Source organism: Anopheles gambiae, chromosome 2 (genome assembly GCF_943734735.2).
Source record: "Anopheles gambiae chromosome 2, idAnoGambNW_F1_1, whole genome shotgun sequence".
NCBI lineage: Eukaryota > Metazoa > Arthropoda > Insecta > Diptera > Culicidae > Anopheles > Anopheles gambiae.
In genome coordinates this window covers 24,523,222-24,542,412 of record NC_064601.1, presented here as the reverse complement: position 1 = coordinate 24,542,412, position 19,191 = coordinate 24,523,222, and the positions used below count along the sequence as shown (strand labels likewise).

General features: G+C 47.8%; 1 protein-coding gene across 15 annotated transcripts in view; it reads right to left on the bottom strand.

Annotated features, from left to right (window-relative positions):
• Window positions 1-553: 553 nt before the first annotated feature.
• Window positions 554-19,191, bottom strand: part of LOC1273326 (dipeptidase 1) — a 127,285-nt gene continuing 108,647 nt past the window's right edge. For all 15 annotated transcript variants that reach the window (XM_061644819.1, XM_061644820.1, XM_061644822.1 and 12 more), the window contains 8 exons: window positions 11,932-12,653; window positions 11,563-11,719; window positions 6,539-6,671; window positions 5,843-6,240; window positions 4,610-4,694; window positions 4,111-4,186; window positions 3,881-4,019; window positions 554-3,789 (listed from right to left, as the gene is read on the bottom strand). In XM_061644819.1, coding sequence (XP_061500803.1) covers window positions 3,682-3,789; window positions 3,881-4,019; window positions 4,111-4,186; window positions 4,610-4,694; window positions 5,843-6,240; window positions 6,539-6,671; window positions 11,563-11,719; window positions 11,932-12,086 — 1,251 coding nt within the window. In that variant the 5' untranslated portion in view covers window positions 12,087-12,653 and the 3' untranslated portion in view covers window positions 554-3,681. The remainder of the gene's footprint in view (window positions 3,790-3,880; window positions 4,020-4,110; window positions 4,187-4,609; window positions 4,695-5,842; window positions 6,241-6,538; window positions 6,672-11,562; window positions 11,720-11,931; window positions 12,654-19,191) is intronic.

The following is a 19,191-nucleotide window of genomic DNA, read 5'->3' as shown; positions in this document are numbered from 1 at the left end:
AACAGGCCAGCATGTTGCAAACGAGGAACGATGGTACGATGGCGCTAAGCGAACCTACCCTGCGTCCCAGCAGCGTTCGATGGATGGCAGTTCCGATACGGTGTCTCGAAGCTTTCGGCCCCGCTTTAAGGGCGTACCCGTGGGGCGACGATGATTGATGAGGAAAATGAATGGAAATGAAAGGATCAGAGCGAAGGGTATCGTTCATCGCCGTCCATTGCAGGCGTATCGTTTTGGGGGGAGGGAAGCAGACAGGAATCGGTTGTTCGGATACATTTTCGACCAAGATTTATGGGCGTGCTGGCCGACCCGCATAAGTTTGCTGCATTTCCGGCACCGTCTTTCTTGATCGTGCTGCCGTATTTCGATGCCGCTTGCTGGTCGATGTCAGGACGGGGGAGAGAGAGAACAGGGTGGAGTTGGTGCAATTTAAGAAGCGATGAAAATCATTTGCGTGATTTTCACATCACTTTGCTGCCGCGCGTACCATGCTTATCTGCCCTGAAAGTGTCACCAGCAAGTGAAGCAAAGTGAAAGAGAAATTCAACGCAAGTTTGATTGTTGATGTGACTTTTAAATGTTTATTAAACAATTTACTTATAGCCTCTCGTTACCCTCCCTTTCCCAACAGTTGTATTCTTTTCGCTTTGTTTTCTTTGTTTAGTTAGTTTAATTCGCTATCTCCCGTTTTCCACTCTAGATATATTGTTTTACTCCTCCTCCTTTTGTTCATTATTTCCACTTGAATCGCGAAGAAGGTTAGCTTTGGTATATTCTTAATCTTTCCCGCGTTTCCCCAACGCCCTCAGCTGTGTCCCCTTTTTTACTTTGCATGATTCTTTTGTACACTTTTGTGTCTCCCGCAAACGTTGCCAACTCTTACGCTCTTGGTCTCGTTTTCCCTTACGGATAAATATATATAATACTACAAAACCGAACTTCATTTGGCATCCTGTTGAGGGGGAGGAAAAAGAACCTATGAAAATGAGCGGAAGTGTCTGATGGCAATGTTAATGGTCGTCAAAGGTGGTGTGGCGTAAAAAACAGGGTTCCTCGCACGGTCGGCTGTAGTGAGCTATCGATCGTTCACTAATATCGAGTATCGAACTGAATCGGGCTACAGGAAGGGGGAGCGCCTTTTGTTTGGAGAGTTACATTGGGTTTGTACGGTTACTACTAGTTTAAATTCATATCGATCGTTTTTGACAGTAAAGTACATATAATACAACGTGGGTTTTCAGTTTTCGTTCTGCTCAGTGTGGTTGCTTTCTGCTTCAGATACGCTACTGTACACAAAACACTTTGCTTTGTTATTTTGTTCGCGTGTAAGTGCTTTGTCCCTTTTACGCTACAAATCTTGAACGGATTGGTGAGCTGAATCGTTCCCCTTAATCTCACCCTAATAGACACAACTCGCCAACGACGGGCTGGATGGGCTGGTCGGTCAGCTGCGTCAAGCTGCGCTTTAAGCTGTAAACAAAATATGAGTGAATTTATAAATGCATGGGCTTTCACCAGACCTCACCTACAAGCTCATCAATGTTTACCGCCAATCCAGCTTTCCTTCACCTGATTCGTGCCAGTAATGATCGGTGCAACCCATTTGCAGCCATAACAGTTCCATTTGAAACTGTGTAATGCCCAAAAGGGGGAAAAGCAACAAACAATAAAGGGAAAACAATTGCCATAATCTTTTGACCCGATTCTTCACCGTGCATTGTGCGGCGGTGATGATGATGGTGTTGCATAAATCTGCTTTCAACCATTGTACCGTGATAAATCAATCAGCTGTCCATTGATCCTGCCCCGGGATGTCCGGAAGAGAGCGGGGAGTATGCAAACAACCGCAGTTTACCTAGTGGATGTTTTTGTTCTTTGCTTCACTGCGGTAGGATGGAGCTGTGGTGATTTAATGTGTTTTATTACTCACACACATACACACACACACAGACATACACATGCAAGCGCTCGTTAGTGGTGGGTCACCTGTTTTGATGGGTTGATAGTTAAAGATGATGGATGTAAATGGAAACTCGCGCTCACTGCAGGTTGTGGGAAAGCATTAATGGATGTAACGGTGAGCAGTGATTCGAGGATGGAAGGAAGTGTTACGCGTATCGTTGCATTTATTACACTACTATGCCTATGTACAAACTGTTTAGTTGGCGCTATGCATTCAATTTACAGGAACATGTGGAGGATGGATGAATTGTGCCATTTTCTGTAACAAGCGTTTGTGGCATTGATTGCACAATTGCAGACAAACTGGAGCAATAAAAGTTTCTGTGTGTGTGTGTGTGTCTGTGTATGTATGAGAAAGAGAGAGAGAGAGCAAGAGTGATTAAAAATGAACTGAACATTAGGGGCATAGTGGAAGCTTTAAAAAAATGATCCTCAAGGTACAAGGAAAGGAAAAAAAGGGAACGCTTTGTACGCTTGCTGTTGCTGCAAGTGTAGTTGTTTAAGCTGGGCTTTTCTTTTCAATATAACTTTATCACATTTCGATTTGACGAGTTTTGATCTCCACCTGTCTCGTGCTGTGATCAACGTGGAGAACACAACGAAGAAAACGAGTGTTTTGGGAAGAGTGTTTGTGTGAGGAGTTGTGTGTGGGCCGTTTGATCGATCGGTTTGTTCGTTGCTCGACAAGGGACAGCTGATTGATTGTTCTACACCGGTAAGAACCGAAAGCGGGAATAATAAATGAGCGCTTGAATTTAAACCTTAGCGTTTCTGCTGACTGGACCATTGTAAACCAACCCCGTATCGTCGGATCTCAGTTTGCGCCGTAGCGATTCGCTCCCAATCCGCCCTAAACCGTTTCGTTCCGCTTGTAGTGTCGTTTATCACTTGCTACATGATAGTGTATGTACATGTGGGTTTGTTTTTATCGTTTTTTTATTGTTGCTACGATACTATTACATCTACCTTACCAATTGAAGCTAACTCCGTTGAAACGGTTGAAGATTTGATCGTGATGCAGACGCTCCTCTGCCAAAGCGTCGATCGGTGTGCGGCTACTGCGCGGAACAAATCGATACCTTGTTCGATGCTGCCGGAAGCTTATCCCGGAAGACGGAACAACGGCTAGAACTATTAAAGACAAACTACCTTTGTGACGCTTTGCGTTCTGTAACGGTTTGGTGGCCGTTTGTCGCTCTTTCTTTGTTACAATTTTGATGCATTGCATTGGATGAACAAAAACTGTCATCCCCCCACTTGGAGCTGTTGGAGAGAGTGAAGTCTTGTCTGGAAAGGGGACAAATAAACCGGATTGCGAGATCTTATCGTACCCTGCAATTTGTAGTGCGAGCGTTTCCTTCGTAACCCTCCCGTTGTGTCGCTGCGTCGGTAACTTACTACCAAATTACTATGAGTTACTGTGAGTGTGTGTGTCTCGGTTTGTGTATCTGTGTGATATGCAATAAAATGGCGAAACCACTTGGTCGGGTTTCGCTTCGTCCATGCGCGGAAGTTCGTCGGCTGCTGCTGCTGCTGCCCGAGTAGTTTGGCGTACGGGTGTTTCCCAGGGCGCTCTAATCTGCCGTCAGCCTCAGCGGTCGGCAGCCGGGTTCAGCCGGTGTTACCGCAGTCGCGGGCGCACGGTTCTGGTGGATTGGTTCGATGGTGAGTGGTGGAAGCAGTGGAAGGGGCACGGTCGTCCGAACCGGTCGCACTTCATCACGTACGCGGCCCCGAGTAGCGGCAGTACGAGCGGCCGAGAATGTCTTCCGGCGGTATCGATTGGTCGATGGGAAGCATTCCCTGGGCTTCGAGCTGATCCCGTACCTGCCCAGAGTGGAAGCAGAAGAGAGGAGAAACCCCTTTTAACTGAGAAACAAGTGGTGAGGCAGGATACACCTCGGCGGCCGCCACTTACCTGCTCCACCTGTCGAAACACCCGTATAAGATTTCTACCGGCCAGCTTCGCTATGTCCTCCTCGGTCCACCGTTCTGATTCTAGCAGTTCTGCGAACAGGTAAGGATACCTGGAGACATCCTCCAAACCTTGCGGCACTCTGCGGGATCGGAATTACGCGTACGGTGCGTTACGCGGTTAGTGTTAGTGAGTGCCAGTGCAGCGGGTAGTCAAACAGTGTCGCTACTTACAAATTGACCCCATCGTATCCGGCCCCTATACCGACGTGGTCGACCCCGGCCACATCTCGGATGTGATTAATGTGAGCTGTGTGGGAAAAGCGAGCGAGAACATTCGCGCTGCGTTATTGTGCAAGTTCTTGTTTTGTGTTTGAGAGTGTTTGCCGTTAAGGTGTCCAGAATGCTTCAGAATGCGTTGAAAAATCTGAAATTTATAATCCAATTTCAACCCCACCTCTTCAGTGCACACACGAGGACGGAAATTGAGTTGCACCATACGTTAGCCATTTTAATGACTCTTCTAGTGGGCGTGTTTTTTTGTGAGCTTTTTTTCTGATTTTTTTACCTCACCAAAAATCCGGTCACAAAACAGCCGGGTTAGCCATCGTTTTTGGCATCGCTCCCTCCCATGGCAAAGGGCAGAGGTTTTTGGGTTATACCAGGGGGTACAGGGTTTCACAATTTTGGGCTATGCATTAGAAGCATTCGTGGACGAGCGGTCCATACTCACCAACGACATCCTTGAGCGTTGCCTTTTCGCCACAGCTCACAAAATGGGGATAGAATGCAACCATCACGAGACCACCGTTAACGGCCTGCATTTCGGTGGGGCAGGGTGGTTTGAGACGAACGCGTTTGTCCGCGGGTAGAAGCGGCAGGGTGGAAGTATTGTCCAGCACACACACACACCCACCGGTTGAGCGAGTGACGGCAAATTGGGAACGGAAATTGGTTTTTCCCGTAGTTCCCGTTGTCATTGTGTCCGGTGTCGGTGTCGGTCGATGCCGATGGATGCCGAGTACGTCCGGAGTGGGTTGCAAAAAATAGGAGAAAAAAGGCAAAAAAAGTGCATTATAGAACGGACGTAGGTGATGTCGCTTGTTGTTGTTTTTATAGCTGCGTGTTTTTTTTTCGTTTGTTTCTTTGCGTACGCTCTCGTTTGAAGAAAGGTGTCCGTTTTCGAACCTTCCCCAGCAGCAGAAATCCATAATGAACGCATGGACCAAAGCGGCCCGGCCGGTTTGCCCGTTCACACTGAAATATTCATATTTTTGTGCTGATTTTTAATTAATTTCTTGTTATTCTTTTGCGACCGGCGCAGAGCCGATGGTGGAGCGATTTCGATGCCGTCGATAAAGAAGTGGCAAAAGAACGGGGCGCTACGCTTGCTGCGCAGCACTGGCACGAGCAGGAAGGGGAGGCGCTAAAACAGAGGGAATGTCAACACAAGAAGCACATGCCTGCGCGAGCGCAACGGCTACGGCTATATTAAATTTCATCAAATTATGCAAATATTTTGGATCGTCACTGGTCTGGCAAGTCTGGCTAGCCGCGGTTCATGGAAGGCCAGCAACAGCAGGAGCAACCGCCAGCAGCGGTAGTAGTACCGATGAATAAGAAATGCCGTTTTAAAAATCCAACAATATAGAATGGGAAAAATAATACCCGCCAGACCAAAGTCCGAGACGCTTAGTGGGTGGGGTGGGTGAGTGGTCACGTGATTATGAAGCGCATGGCTAGGGCGAAGGGTGCCGTTGTGAGAGAGAGAGAGTGCTAAATTATTTCAATGTGGACCGAGTGTCCACCGTCTACCGGCGCAATATGGGATGGATTTTCATTTTAATTTGCTTTGGCTGGCTAAGTTCATTAGCGCCGGGGACCGGTTTTTAATTGGATCCGAGGGCGAGAAGCGATCGCGCGAGATCGAGAACGCAAACAAAACCAGCAGGGGCACCGCACTTACGATTCGCTTCAGCACATGGTCCGGGACGTTGCGCGAGCTGTTGCAGATGGCATGGGCGGAGGAGTGCGAAAAGATGACCGGTGCCTTCGAGGTGGCCAGCGCATCCAGCATCGTCGGCACGGAGACGTGCGACAGGTCCACGATCATGCCGAGCCGGTTCATCTCGGTCACGACGAGCGTGCCGAAGTGGGAGAGGCCCCCGATGTGGGGCACCCGGCCCGGCTCATCAACTTTGCAGCAGTCCGCCCACGGCGTGTTGCACGTGTGCGTGAGGGTGAGATAGCGGGCGCCGAGCTGGTAGAACGTGCGCAACACACCGAGGCTGGTGCCGATCGAGTGGCCACCCTCGATCCCGATCAGGCTGGCCAGCTTGCCGGAGCGATGGCTCTCCTCGATGCCTGTGTTGAGTTTGGTGAATGGAGGGTGAGAGAGAGAGAGAGAAAGAGAAAGAGGAACAACTCATTAGAAATGATTGTAATTGTAAATAATAGAAACTAAACAACATAAATAATATATGAAGCGTTAGTTTGCTTGTCGCAAACGTTTGAAGTGACATTGTGTAATGTGGATTGCCTACATTTAGGCGCTTAAATCAGAGCAACCGAAAAAAAACGAATGTACTCTATAGTGCTGTTTGCCACGTAAACGAGTCGAGTTATTGCTTGCAGAAGGAATGAGCTGCCGCAAAGTACTTACCATCGGCCGTCGTCACCAGGGCCATGTGCTGCGGGTAAAGGTTTACTAGCCGGCGGATGAGATCGATCTGCTCCAGCGTTAATTGCACTGCGTCCAAATGTTGCGACGAGCAGGGCGCATAGGCCGACCAGAACTGGAAGGAAACAAAAACGGCACCAAGCGAAGAATGCTTAATAGAACCATCCATAAACGGAAGCGGTTATGGTACGGGAACAGCGGCAGGTTGCGTACGAGACGCTCGCATAAACCACAGGGCCCGGCCCCTGCCGGCTGCCGCTGACACGGAACCAAAACGGAATGAAAACGAGCAGATCAAACATTTGCTCAGCTCATGCTCCCGGCACGCAATCACGAAGCGGTCGTAAATTTTTGCAGTACTCCGCATCGGAAGCAGGAAGTCGATATCCGCACCGCGGGTGCGCTACAGCAAGTGAAGAAGCACAGCACAGTGGTACAGTTGCGTGTAAAATGATTTACGCGCGTCGGTTCGGGTCGCTCAGGAGGGAAGAGACTTCGTCGTGGGGGAGGAGGGAAGGGGGAAGAAATCATAAAACATAAAGCAAAGCGTCATGTCGGATGTGTTGTCCATGCCGGGTGGCACAGCAAGGCAAGCCACGGTGCGACGACAGGGTGAGAAATTTACTTAGAGTTAATTGACTACTCGCACCGAGGTTAAATAGATGCCGTTTGGCCATGTTTCTCGGGCACAGCTTGGGAGCAAATGTACGGTCGAAAGATAGGGTGGATAGCAGGCGGATGGAGTGAGTTGAAGAGTTTCGCAATAGGACAAACTTCCCTGGCACAAGACAAGTTCTGTGCCACCGGAGCGTTAGTCTCACGACACTTTCCGATGATAAGGACAATCACGAAGCATAAAGATAACATTAGCAAAACCACCTTCGCAGCCAAACTTTGAGGGCTTCAGTGTTTGACCTTTTACTCGACGCCCGGTTCCCGGTTTGTTCGCAGTTGGTTTCACCTCCTTCATCTGTCTTCGCAGGCCGGCAAACAGAGAGAAAGGGAAAGCCAAACAAAGCAAAACAACGCACAAAAAAAAAAGAACCACTCAGTGAAGCCAGTGGTAAAGAACCAGAGATGAAGTTGGTTCCGAGATTGAAAGAAGATTGGACCGTCATTGTCGTCTCAAGGGGACAATCAGGGCAGAAGTCGTCCCGCTCGGGCCCTTCAGCCCCAAAAGCAAACGAAAGGCGGCAAACGCGCTCGGCACACACACACACACCCACACAAACTCAATTCTGACCTTACTCTTGCCAACCACGACGGTGCCGGAAAAATTGAAGAAGGTAGTCGCCGTAGTTGCGGTTTGGCTTCGTTTGCATAAGGGGCGCTTTTTTGCTACTGCGGGGCCCCACTTCTCGGTACACTTCGCCCGGAGACAAACGTCCGATTTCTAACACCTCACCATATCTTGGAGGTGTGTTTCATGCACGAGGGGAATGGTTGGCTTTTTTTATTACTCATGCAAAATGAATTATTTATTCTGCTCTCAAGAGCCCACTGCTCGAAGACGGCTCGAAGACGGGGCACCGATGGCCGGCTTCGAGCAGTGGCAAAATGGCACCCTGGACTCTGGCGGTGCTGGTGTGCGAAGTCCATAGAGCGTGAGAGAGTCATTTAATTTTTATGACTATCCTACTGATTGAGCGTTTTATCTTCAATTAAAAGGGTTGGCATTGGGTTCGGTTGTGCATTGTTTACTTTTGATTGTTTGGTTTAAGCATTGACGACAGGGGAGACAGTGTCGAAGAAGAGAGTTAATGCTTGAATTGTGAGCAAATACAACAAACAAAAATACAAACAAAAAGGTATTTCATGCGCAAACCTATGTTAAAGGAAAGCTTTGACGTGCTAGCTTGAAGGGGAGGATAGTAGATAGTCACTTCAATCGAGTTATGAAACAAAATTTAGCCTTCATTGTATGCTCACCGATAATTTAACAATGGAATTTACGTTATACCAGATTGCGAAAAATTGTTTTATGCAGATGATATGAAAATGTTCCTACCGGTATCAGATCAAACCGATTGTTTTACTCTTCAAAACTGTTTAACTCGATTTAACTCATGGTGTAATTCAAATTGTATACGTCTCAACATATCTAAATGCTCTGCTATATTTTACACTAGAAAAAGATCTCCCATTATTTGCGATTATAAAATTGATGATAGATCAGTGCCGCATAAAAATGTGATCCGCGATTAAGGCGTTCATTTAGATATCAGACTAACGTTACAGAACCACTATGAAGCAATAATTTCAAAAGCTTTCCGTTTGTTAGGATTCATTTTGCGTGTTGCGAAAGACTTCAAAGATCCATGCAATTGTGCAATTGTCCGTCCTACCTTAGAATTTGCTAGTATTATTTGGACTCCGACACAGCAATATTTAATAGATAGGCTAGAATCGGTTCAACGCAAGCTTACTCGTTTATTGTTTTATCGTCTCGCGTGGTGTCGTAATTATGTTTGTCCCGATCTTTAGACGCCCCGTCAATTCTGAGTAAATTGAACTTTCAGGCCCCCAGTAGAATGTTAAGAACCAGAACATTATTTAACATAGAATTCAGATCGACTAATTTTGGATCTAACGATCCTTTATTAAAAATGATAAGTGCCTATAACTTGCTAGGAAACAATGTCGAACTTAAACTTAAACAATTTACGGACCTTTTTACATAGCTTAGTATGACGCATCCACAGTTTATGTTGTTGTTTTTTTTTTTTTATTTTATTTGGTTGATTGACAGTTAAACTTCTTATGTTTTTCGATGCGTTTTTGTTAGCACTGTTCTTTAGCATTAATTATAGAAATAAGTATGTTATGTAAGCTTATGCCAGCTGGATAACTTTCGGAATAAATAATAATAATAATAATAATAATAATAATAATAATAATAATAATAATAATAATAATAATAATAATAATAATAATAATAATAATGTAGGTATGTTGACGCTTGCGATTGAATTTTTTCGTTAAAATGATATTATTTTATTTAAAGGCTCACTTTTCTCACTTGAATCACATGTAAAAACGTTCATCCATCCATCGATTTAGTACCGTGAAGAACCATCCTTCTCTCCCATCTCCCTTCATCAACAAACCATCCCACCGTGCTGGTCGTTCGTTCATCCAGTCAGCACAAATTAAACGCACTCATTATACGAGCGGGCACGGCTCCATCGCATCGTACCCACGGCTCGATCGCAGCGAAACGACGCGGTGATAAAGAGGATGAAGTTTTCGTGTCGAATTTAAAGCATCGTGCAAAAGCAAACAAGCTTACAACGTCAACTTTACAACCGGTCAGCCGTTCAGTGATGCAGCGCCGTTAGCGAGAGCGATGTGGTGCAAAATCCCTTTCCCCACCGTGCTCCGGGTGGTCATCGTAAGCGTGCCCAAAACCGGCCCACGGGACGCGCCACGGTGTAAAGCGGAAAAACTTGTTTTAGCTTTTCAACGGTATTCCATAAAATCGAAACGCCAGTGTCTTGTAAGAGATGTTGTGTTGTTTTTTGCTGTTGTGTTTGTGAGGGGTTTTTTTGTTGTTGCTCCACTTTCCTTGCAGTTCCCTATCTTTGGACACTGGGAACGATGGATCGAGCGTAACGAAACAAAAAGGGCGAGACACGAAAGAAAAGAGCGAAAAAAACAACAAGACACGAAGCAAACGATAGTAAAACAGTACACAGCTCGACAACATCCATCAAACCGTCAAAAGTTACTACGATAGCCGGGGTGGTCGGTGCTAAATGAGGAGCTGAAGCATGAAATGGGGCAACACCATTTAGCGGGGCGGAGAGAAGGGCAGACGATGGATAGAAGATTCGTTCGAAAATAGTCCGAAACGAGCGAGTTTTTATCACGTCCTCACGGCCAGCGCAACCGAACACGAACAAAGCTGATAGCACTCCCGAGGGTGGTGGTTTCGATGTTACGGACCCCCCCCCCACCATCCCCCGCCTCCCTCACTCCTCTCCTCATCCGGTTCGGCTGATACGGATGGAGACATTATTATGCTGGCACGCAGACACTGCCGACCGTTTACCGGTGCGGTGGGCGCGTGTGTTCGCCGTTCCGCCAACCATTTCCATTAAACACCCGGGGAAGTGGGGAAGATTTTGAGGATTTTGTGGAGGAGGAAAATTAGTTTCCTGTCTTGAGCGCACACACACACACACACAAGAGCATAACAAAACAGGGTGAACAAAAAAAAACCCAGTTCCGGAAGAACTGTTATTGCTCGAAGCTTTCCACGCACTCAGACTCGTTTTGGGCTCGTGCTCGTGGAAAGCGAGTATCCGGGACGCACAGACATTCGGGGCAAGACACTGATAGGTGATGATGACCGGGGCCGATGATGGGGTAGATGACAGCTACGGGCATTCGATGCCTTGCCGGCGAGACTCCAACCGACACCGAACAGGGACAGGGACAAACGTGTTAGAAGTTTGCGCTTCGTGCTATTATCTGCCTGCAGGTTTCTCCCGTTCCGGCACGGGATGCGCACGTGGCGAACGACAAAAAATCACGTAAAACAACGGTGTCAACGGTAAGTGACGATAGTGACGATAGCACGGTCGTTGTTTTGCTTTTGTTTGCTTCCTTGCTGGCCGGCGGGAAATGGAACCACTTTCGCACCACCGGCACACTCGTTTACGATGGACGGTGTTTGCGAGTGTTCGCCGTGCTTTCCTGCTTCGTTTCCGTGCGTTGACCAATTTAATGATAACTAGTTGAAAGTATTCGCCGCCGGCGCCGGCCCATGATGTCGTCCCGGGTTTATGCTTTGGTGCAGTGTGATTAGCCGCTGCAGAGGTCCGCCGCAAAGGAAAGGGGAAGATCACACAGACAGTAACGCCCATCATATCAACACGCCGGTAAGAAGCAGGTGAGCCGTGGTTGAAGTTTTCATTTTATGGGTCGTTGTTTCACGTGCCGAGCTAAAAAGGGTTCATGGCAAGAAATATCACCCCGCCCCACTCCCACCGAAGATCACTAACCTGTGCTGAAACCATGCCTTCCTTCAAGCGTCGCAGATCCGTGTGACTCCAGGCACTCGTTGACCAGGGTGTAATGTCGCGGAGGTCCTCCCCAAATCGAAACTCTCGGAGCTGATTCTTGAGAAACTTTCGTATATTCCAGGGTAGATCGTTGTGACTGATTGTGGGGAAAAGGCAAGACAAAAGCGAGAAACACACTCACATCAGGAGAGGAAAACTTAAACGTAAGTTGCTAAAGTTCTTCGAGGCAATCGTGATGGTAAAGTGGTTGAGCGGGAAACAAAAAACTCATACCGTTTTTAGTGAATCATTTCATTTTTTGAGAGAGAACCCCCCTATGATAACCCATCCCGCAACCCTTACACTTACCCATCGATTAAAGGCACTTCCTTCAGCACTTTGCGCACGATCTCCATCCGCTCCTCGAGCTGGGCGGCGAGACATGTCGAGACGAGATGGGCGATTATTGTCCAGCAGAACACTCCGCAAAGAATGAAGCCGTCGGTCGGCTTCCGGCGACGCATGGCGCCGCACTAAACGCAACGTCGCCGACGTCCTCCACGTTGCGATCGTCGCGCTTGTACCGCTTCCGGGACGGTTCACCGGATGCCCTGGGCGCGGTTTGGTCCGCACTGTCGTCGGCAGGACCACGCGTCCACCCGGGCGGCTCCACCGGGTGGAATCGGCTGTCCGGGGGCCGGGGCCGAGGACTTACCGGTGTGCGCTGCCCTGGGCCAATGGAAACAGGTGACGGTAGCGGCTCACCCCAAAACGATTGGATGAATCGAAAGATGGCGTAGAGTATGAGGATCAGGATGGTGGCGGCTGGTGCTGGTTCGGGTGTGATAAGACGAGCGTTCGCGGGCGCTGCCCACGGCTAGCGGCCCGAACCGGTGAGCTGGGCCGGGTCCGATAAAAACCGCGCGTTACCGGGCGTGTCGTTATCGATTCGAACGATCTGTGGTACCATCAACGTGGTTGATAATGATGGCATCAAGCTTTGCACCGCAGTATTCAAACCGTTCTGCTCCAAACGTACGATGCCTGCCAGCACGCGCTGATTAGAATCGAACCGTAGTGCTGTAGGGGATCTAAGAACAAAATAGAGAGCAAGAGAGCAAAAGAAAAATCAACGTCAAGAAACGATAGCATCATGGTGGCAGCCGTTTTCGCCAGAAACGAACGAATTGGATTAAAATCTATTCCTGCTGAGCCAGAAGTCCCGGGAATCTTCCTATTTTATCGTCCCTTTTTGTGTATGTGTGTGTGTGTGCGAAAAGAGATCTTCCCCGGGAGTACGCAGCGTTAGACTGCAACCGTTCCACTGCCGGTGCGCTAGCGCAAACGTAGAACGGTACGGTAGCGGTGTTTGAACTTCATTACCGAGGCCCGGTACCCCTAACGAAGCGTTGGTTTGAACGTTTAATCAACAGTTTTCGGTAGCCCGTAATTATGGCCGTACCACCGTTCCGCGTGTGCTAGGCGAACGTGGTGCCGAGGCTGCCGCATGGTGACGTGACCAGGATGATGGGTCGATTATCATCACACCCAATCTGGCGCAGCGTTTTTATGAGATATCTCGCCGTCCCTCGCCAAGCTTTGTGGAAATCGCTGCAATTGAACCCATTTACATGAAGGGTCGTTAGCCGGAGCAAATAAGTAATGTTCGTTTCAGCGTTCGATTTCAGAGCGTAGTTTCTGCGCCCCTCCTGTACGCTGCGCACCGTCAGCAGCATAAGCTAGACAGCTGCTTGAGGCGCAGGTTTGGGTGAAGAATAAGCTTGTTGATTAGATTTCATCGCCTTATCCGGTGGCAGTGGTCTGGAAGATGGCAGGGGTTAGATTTTCACCAGCGCCAGTGCACCGAGAAGTCAAGCTTGTGGCGTCGGAGGCACAGCAGCACAGACTGTGTGGCTCAATCGTATCTGCATGAGGTCAACCGCACCGCACCCACTATACCACAATGTGTGTACCGTGCGGTTCTTCCGGTGGGTGGAGTTGTGATTGGTTGGGCCCTCCTTTTGCATCTCATTTCGCACCACTGCAAGAGAAACGGTACCGCGAAAGGGGCTGCACCTCATGGCATCCAAACACACAACGTCTTGGGACGGATCGGGCAGATCGGTTACTCGGTTGGCACTGGGATCGGCATGATGCAACCGTAACCGTACAGCCAGCTGCCGATGAGCTGTGCGTTATTGATCGGAAATTATCCTCTTCCGGTTTCGTCGTATCCGAAACGGGCAGAAGGCTGTTGTTTGAGTAATCGAATGACGAAGATAGACGCATCCGATGCAGCAAACCGATAGGATCGGGCATGCGAAAAGAATGCTACGTGTGAGCTGTGTGTGTGTGGGCGTGTGTTGCTGTCTGCCAACAAGCAAATAATCCACATCCGTCTGCTGAGGCGTCGCTATGGGATAACGGAAGCTGGCAAAATGGTGGGCACTGGAGCATGACCCGGAAAACTAAATTGGCACGGCAGCACGGCAGCAGTAGCCATATGCCATCATTAGCCTGCCGTAGTAGTAGTGCCGTACGCTACTGGAAAGGAAACCCTCGGTCCAGCAGGGGTGGACATGAATCGCTACGAATCGTCTTTCTTGCCCGAGGAATGATTATTTGTGAATGATATACGAAGCCTTCGGGGAGCTTGTGCGTTTGAGCCTTCAAACATGAGAATGTGCTGATTTGATTGCACTCGTGGGAAACGGCTGAAACAGATTTATAGTCAACTGTGAGTTTCTTTTTGTACTCGGAACGGGGTTGATTGAAGAATATTACGGATTTACTTTGCAGTGCAATCGGTATTGATTCTTGTTACAAAATACGGCCAGATTCGAATACGTGGTCGTACTTGCAAAGCAGCTGAAAAGGCATGTAGGAAGGATTGCATACATTCTGGCGTTTACGGCTGCACCGGTGCGGCGAATAGACGCGCGTCACCTGAATCAATAAAGCCAGCATTATGCAAAGGTTGCCATTCAACTCTCGGAGCTGAAAACTTTGGAAACACACACACACAGTCGACCGAAGCGTGAACTCGCACAGGAAACTTTATCATAATATGATGCTCCAGAGAACGCGAGGGAGAGGAAAAAAAAACTACCATTCCTCCTTCTGTTTCTAAGGTCGAACAAAATGTGTCAGAATGTTGCAGCGCTTTGGTTTGCCTCGGGCAGCAACGGTGGCATAATCAAAATGGGAATAGCTATCAGCTTTAGTGTCTTTACCAATTTCCAGCCCGACCCTAACCTTCGGTGGTGGTGGTGGTGGCCATAAAACGGAACTACCGGCAGTGCTACTGCTACCACTACAGACAGCATCTCCACGGGGTTTTCGGGCAGCCGTAAAATGGAGGAAAAAAAAAGAAGTTCGACATGCAATTCCTATCACGCACCACCGGCACAAAGTTGTACGACCCGGGCCCGCGCGGATGGGGAGTGTTTGTGTGTGTGGATTTTACCGTCCTTTTTTGTACACTTCCCTATCCCGGCTTTGCCCACAGCTGAACCGTGTCTTGTGCACCGCACTCGGAAGGATGTTCAGTTTCATCGAACTTCATGTTGTGACGATGATCGTTGCAATCGAATGAAGTGTCCGTGCGGGGGAAACAAACTGGCGGGAAGTGCACACCATAACCCTACGGTCGCAAGGGGCACGGGGCACCAGATTTTGCCCCCAAAACTATCCTTGCCGGCTTGCCACGGTATGGTTGCGGCCAACTTTATCACAGACTCGCACATAAAGTTGAGCCGACTGTATGTGCGGAGAAAGAGCAGTGCAAAAAAAAGGAAAGAAAAGAATCTCAATCGTACCGCTCAACCGTCTTCTCTCCCCTCTCGCAACCTCCACGATGTGCATATTTATGTGTCATATGGTAAAATTGATATTTTTATCACCCATCTCTATCAAAATTCCATTTGTAACATTTCCATTCTGTTCGATGCACACACACACAGCAGACCGTTGTGCAAAGTGCATTTGAACGGGGTCGTCCTTTGGCTGCCGAACCGTTACTGCTACGTTACGTACGTTCTGGAGCGGCTGTAGTGGCTAAGATGAGCGGCATTTTCGTTCGCTCGATACTACGGTGGGGGGAACCTCTTCTAAATGCATTCCGTTTCGTTTCGCTTGGCACAAAGGGGCCTGGCATGAAATAGTGCAATCATTTCTTGGCAGACATTTTCCCATCCCGCTCCTCCTCGGTTGTGCAATGACGGTGCAGACTGGAAAAGGGATAGTTGCGCTGGACGGAGGAGGTTCGAGAGTTCGAGAGAGCTACCAAAAAATCTGCTTTTGTGACACCATTAAAGCGTTCTTTATGAACTATCACAACGTCATCAGTTTTGCGGTGCAACGCTTTGATACGGATCGTTAAAGCGGCAAGCGCGTTTGCCAAAGCTTGGGGCCTTGCGTTGACACGAGCTAACGTTAGCAGTAAGCTCGAACGCTCTACGAGCTTCATTAGGGGCAGCCCAAAATTGCGCTTGTATAGTATTTTTATGAGCCTTTTAGATGGCTTAGATGAACCACTTATCGAGTAGAGCAAAACGGGTGGAATGGTACTTATTTTTTCATTCTATTTGCGTTGTGACAGTTTGTCATACTTAATGTGTTATGTGGTAATGCTTTTAGCAATTTCAAAATCATTTTCTTTTAACGTTCAATTTTACTAAACAAAAAGTAACAGTTTCGTACAAAAAGTAGAGAACGAATACAATAATCGAAAGTCAACAAGCTAATCTAAAAAGTAAACTGTAAACAATATCGTCCAAAACCAAAACTTGCCACCACTTGCAACAGTACCGCACACGTTACAATATCGCTCGCTACAGTGTGGGTGGAATTGTGTCTTGTATAAAATGGATCGGTACCGTGATAAGAAAAGGAAGAATCAGGCTTGTATGATGAATGGGCTGGAAAAATCGTTCGACCACTCCACGGTTGGCGCCACGGAGCGGAGATATCCGAATGGCTAGGCGTAGTCCTTCTCGCTTGTTTATTCGCTAGCACGTTTGTCTCTCGGGGTATTTATTCCTTCGTTTTGGTCCGTTTACAGTGAGCATACGGATGGCCAGACAAGATGGCTGCAACAGCAGTGGGTAAAGAAGCCTGTGTAGTACCGCCGGCGGGCATATGGTTGGCTGCTACACATGCAAGTAAAGCGCTCTCCTTCCACCGGCACACATGCACACGCAAGCGGTAAAGCTTCACGTGTTGCTCAAGCAATTGTACACAAAAGCGCTTCTCGAGTAGTACGGGAAGTGCGCGGCTTGATGTGGTCCACACTTGTGCGGTCGGTTTGAAGAATCGAAACGCCGGCTACGGAACCCGGGCCGACTGTCGATTCCAGGGCGTCCATTCCCGCTTGAATGGCAAAGGGGTGGGCAAAAAAAAAAAAACGGATGGCAAAGCCATTTTCTGGCCGGGGCAACTCGAGCCGCTTTACAATAGTGAAGCGTTCTTTCGCGACCATCCTGCCGCCGAACATACATAACGGGTACGGAAGCTCGTGTTTGCTCGGTGGGCCCGGTATGCCGGTTATGTGTGATAGGAATTCATCTATTGTACGTGAAGCTACTGATTTATGCAACGTTTTTGATCTTTATGGCACGGTAATTTTTTTCCCTTCATGCGACAACAATTCATTGAGGCTAAATGTGTGTGAGTGTGTGTGTGAGAGAGACTATAGAAAATGGGGAAGGTCGGCTTGCTCGAATGGTGCACGGAAAGGGAAACTGTTGACGAACAACGTGCACATGAAGAACAAATAGCCGCTAGCTCGGTGTGGCAATCACCCACAGATGGAGAGATAAGCGGTAAGCGTTACCGTTTCGCGTAAAGGGTGACATTTTTTATTTACGGTAGATGGTGGATTTTTACCTTTTCAACTGAACGTTTCGTTTATTTTCATTGGTATGCACAAATCTGTTGTTCTCCCGAGTGGGACAGCGGAGCTAGGAAGGTTTGTTTATGTGAGATTACACATGCCTTTGAGCAGTTAGATGAGTGGAGGTTGAATGGAGAAATGTTGATTTTTTTCGAAAAATAAAACAAAACCAACGTACGTCGGTCAACTTGCAGCATAAACGTACGACTCGATACAAACAGCAAAGGAAAATTCTCCATAAATGTCACCGATTAAATCAAATGGCCTTTAATTCGGTGGTAACACGAAAAACTTGTTATCCCGAATTACGACCAATATCCGCATCATAATCGTCACAGCGAACTGATCATCTAAGCTTAAAGCGAACGCAACGCAACCGCAAACCCCGATTAATGGAGACGCCTGGTGCATAGTGTCCACCTGGGCCTTTGAAGGGAAAAGTTTGTTCGACCACAGCTGCCAAACCACAATTGCCGTGATTGGACAGTGAAAGTTTAAGTACATCCGTCCCTTAAAACCAAAACCGCAACCGATGAAAGATTGAATCACCCTCGGAAAGGGAGATCAAAACCCCCGTCCGTCGGTTCCCAACAAACCACCGGCAGATAAAATCGATAATGAAAGCTAAAATCACCGTCTGATCCGACATCAATCAGATAGAACCTCGCTATTTTTATGTGTGCGGGAGTGTGTTTGATGGAATGGGAGAAGAAAAAAAACGATCCATTTCGGGTGAGAAAGCAAACTCCCCTCAAATAGGCCACATCAATCAAAAAGCCTTTCAAAACTATATCGAACATTTTTGATAAATTATCGGAAGTGATCCATTTTTGCTTCTTTTGCAAGGTGTTTTTTCTTCTTCGTATTGAGCGATGAGATGGATTGGTTCGAGATAGTACCGTGCTGGACCAGCTCGAATTGGTGCTCCAAGCAGTCCCTTTAGGGGATACGAGATTAAACTGATTGCGGGACGAAGAATGCTTCCGAGAAGCCATCGTTGCTTTTGCATTTCAATTTAGCTGCATTTAGAATTCGATTCGTCATTTAAAGAATCAATCATGGTCGAAACGTGTCGTTGAGAGTGAAAATGTGTGTATTTCCATTTATCAAATCACTGCTCTCGCTTCTCTGCTCCCAAAAATCCAACCCTTAATTGAATATGACTGATAAAAGGATCACTAATGCAGCAAAACAGTTGTGTTGGGTGGCGAAAAATCGTTCCGGTGTGAGAGACAAAGGGTAGCGACTGCTCAACATAAGCTTGCTGTGCTGTTTCAAGCTTCCCTGTCACGTACCGAGCAAGCTGACGTGCAGAACAATACCACCTATCCCGTCTCGCTCGTTCCTTGCAAACACCCACTCACCCATTCTTCACGCAAACAACCCCGTACAGAGCAACTCGAAACATGTCATTTCCATATCGCAGCTTACCGATCTTGTCCGACAATTGCTGTGACGTCTTAAACTATCGTAACAATGTTAATTTTATTTCTCTGCTCGCTCGAGTACTTTATCGTGCCAAAATTTGTTCTCCGCCTCGCACAAAGGGCTTTGCAGAACTTTTGTGAATCTTCTGCTCTCTCCCCTCCACATCCACTCATGGCTCATTCTCTTGAGCAAAGAGACACACAAGCAAGGCCCGCCACGCATATGGCTTTATCGTCAGCGCATTATCGTCGACAGCATTTTTGCGGGGCGTCGAGTAACAAAGTTCCCGCCACGAGGTACGTGAAACT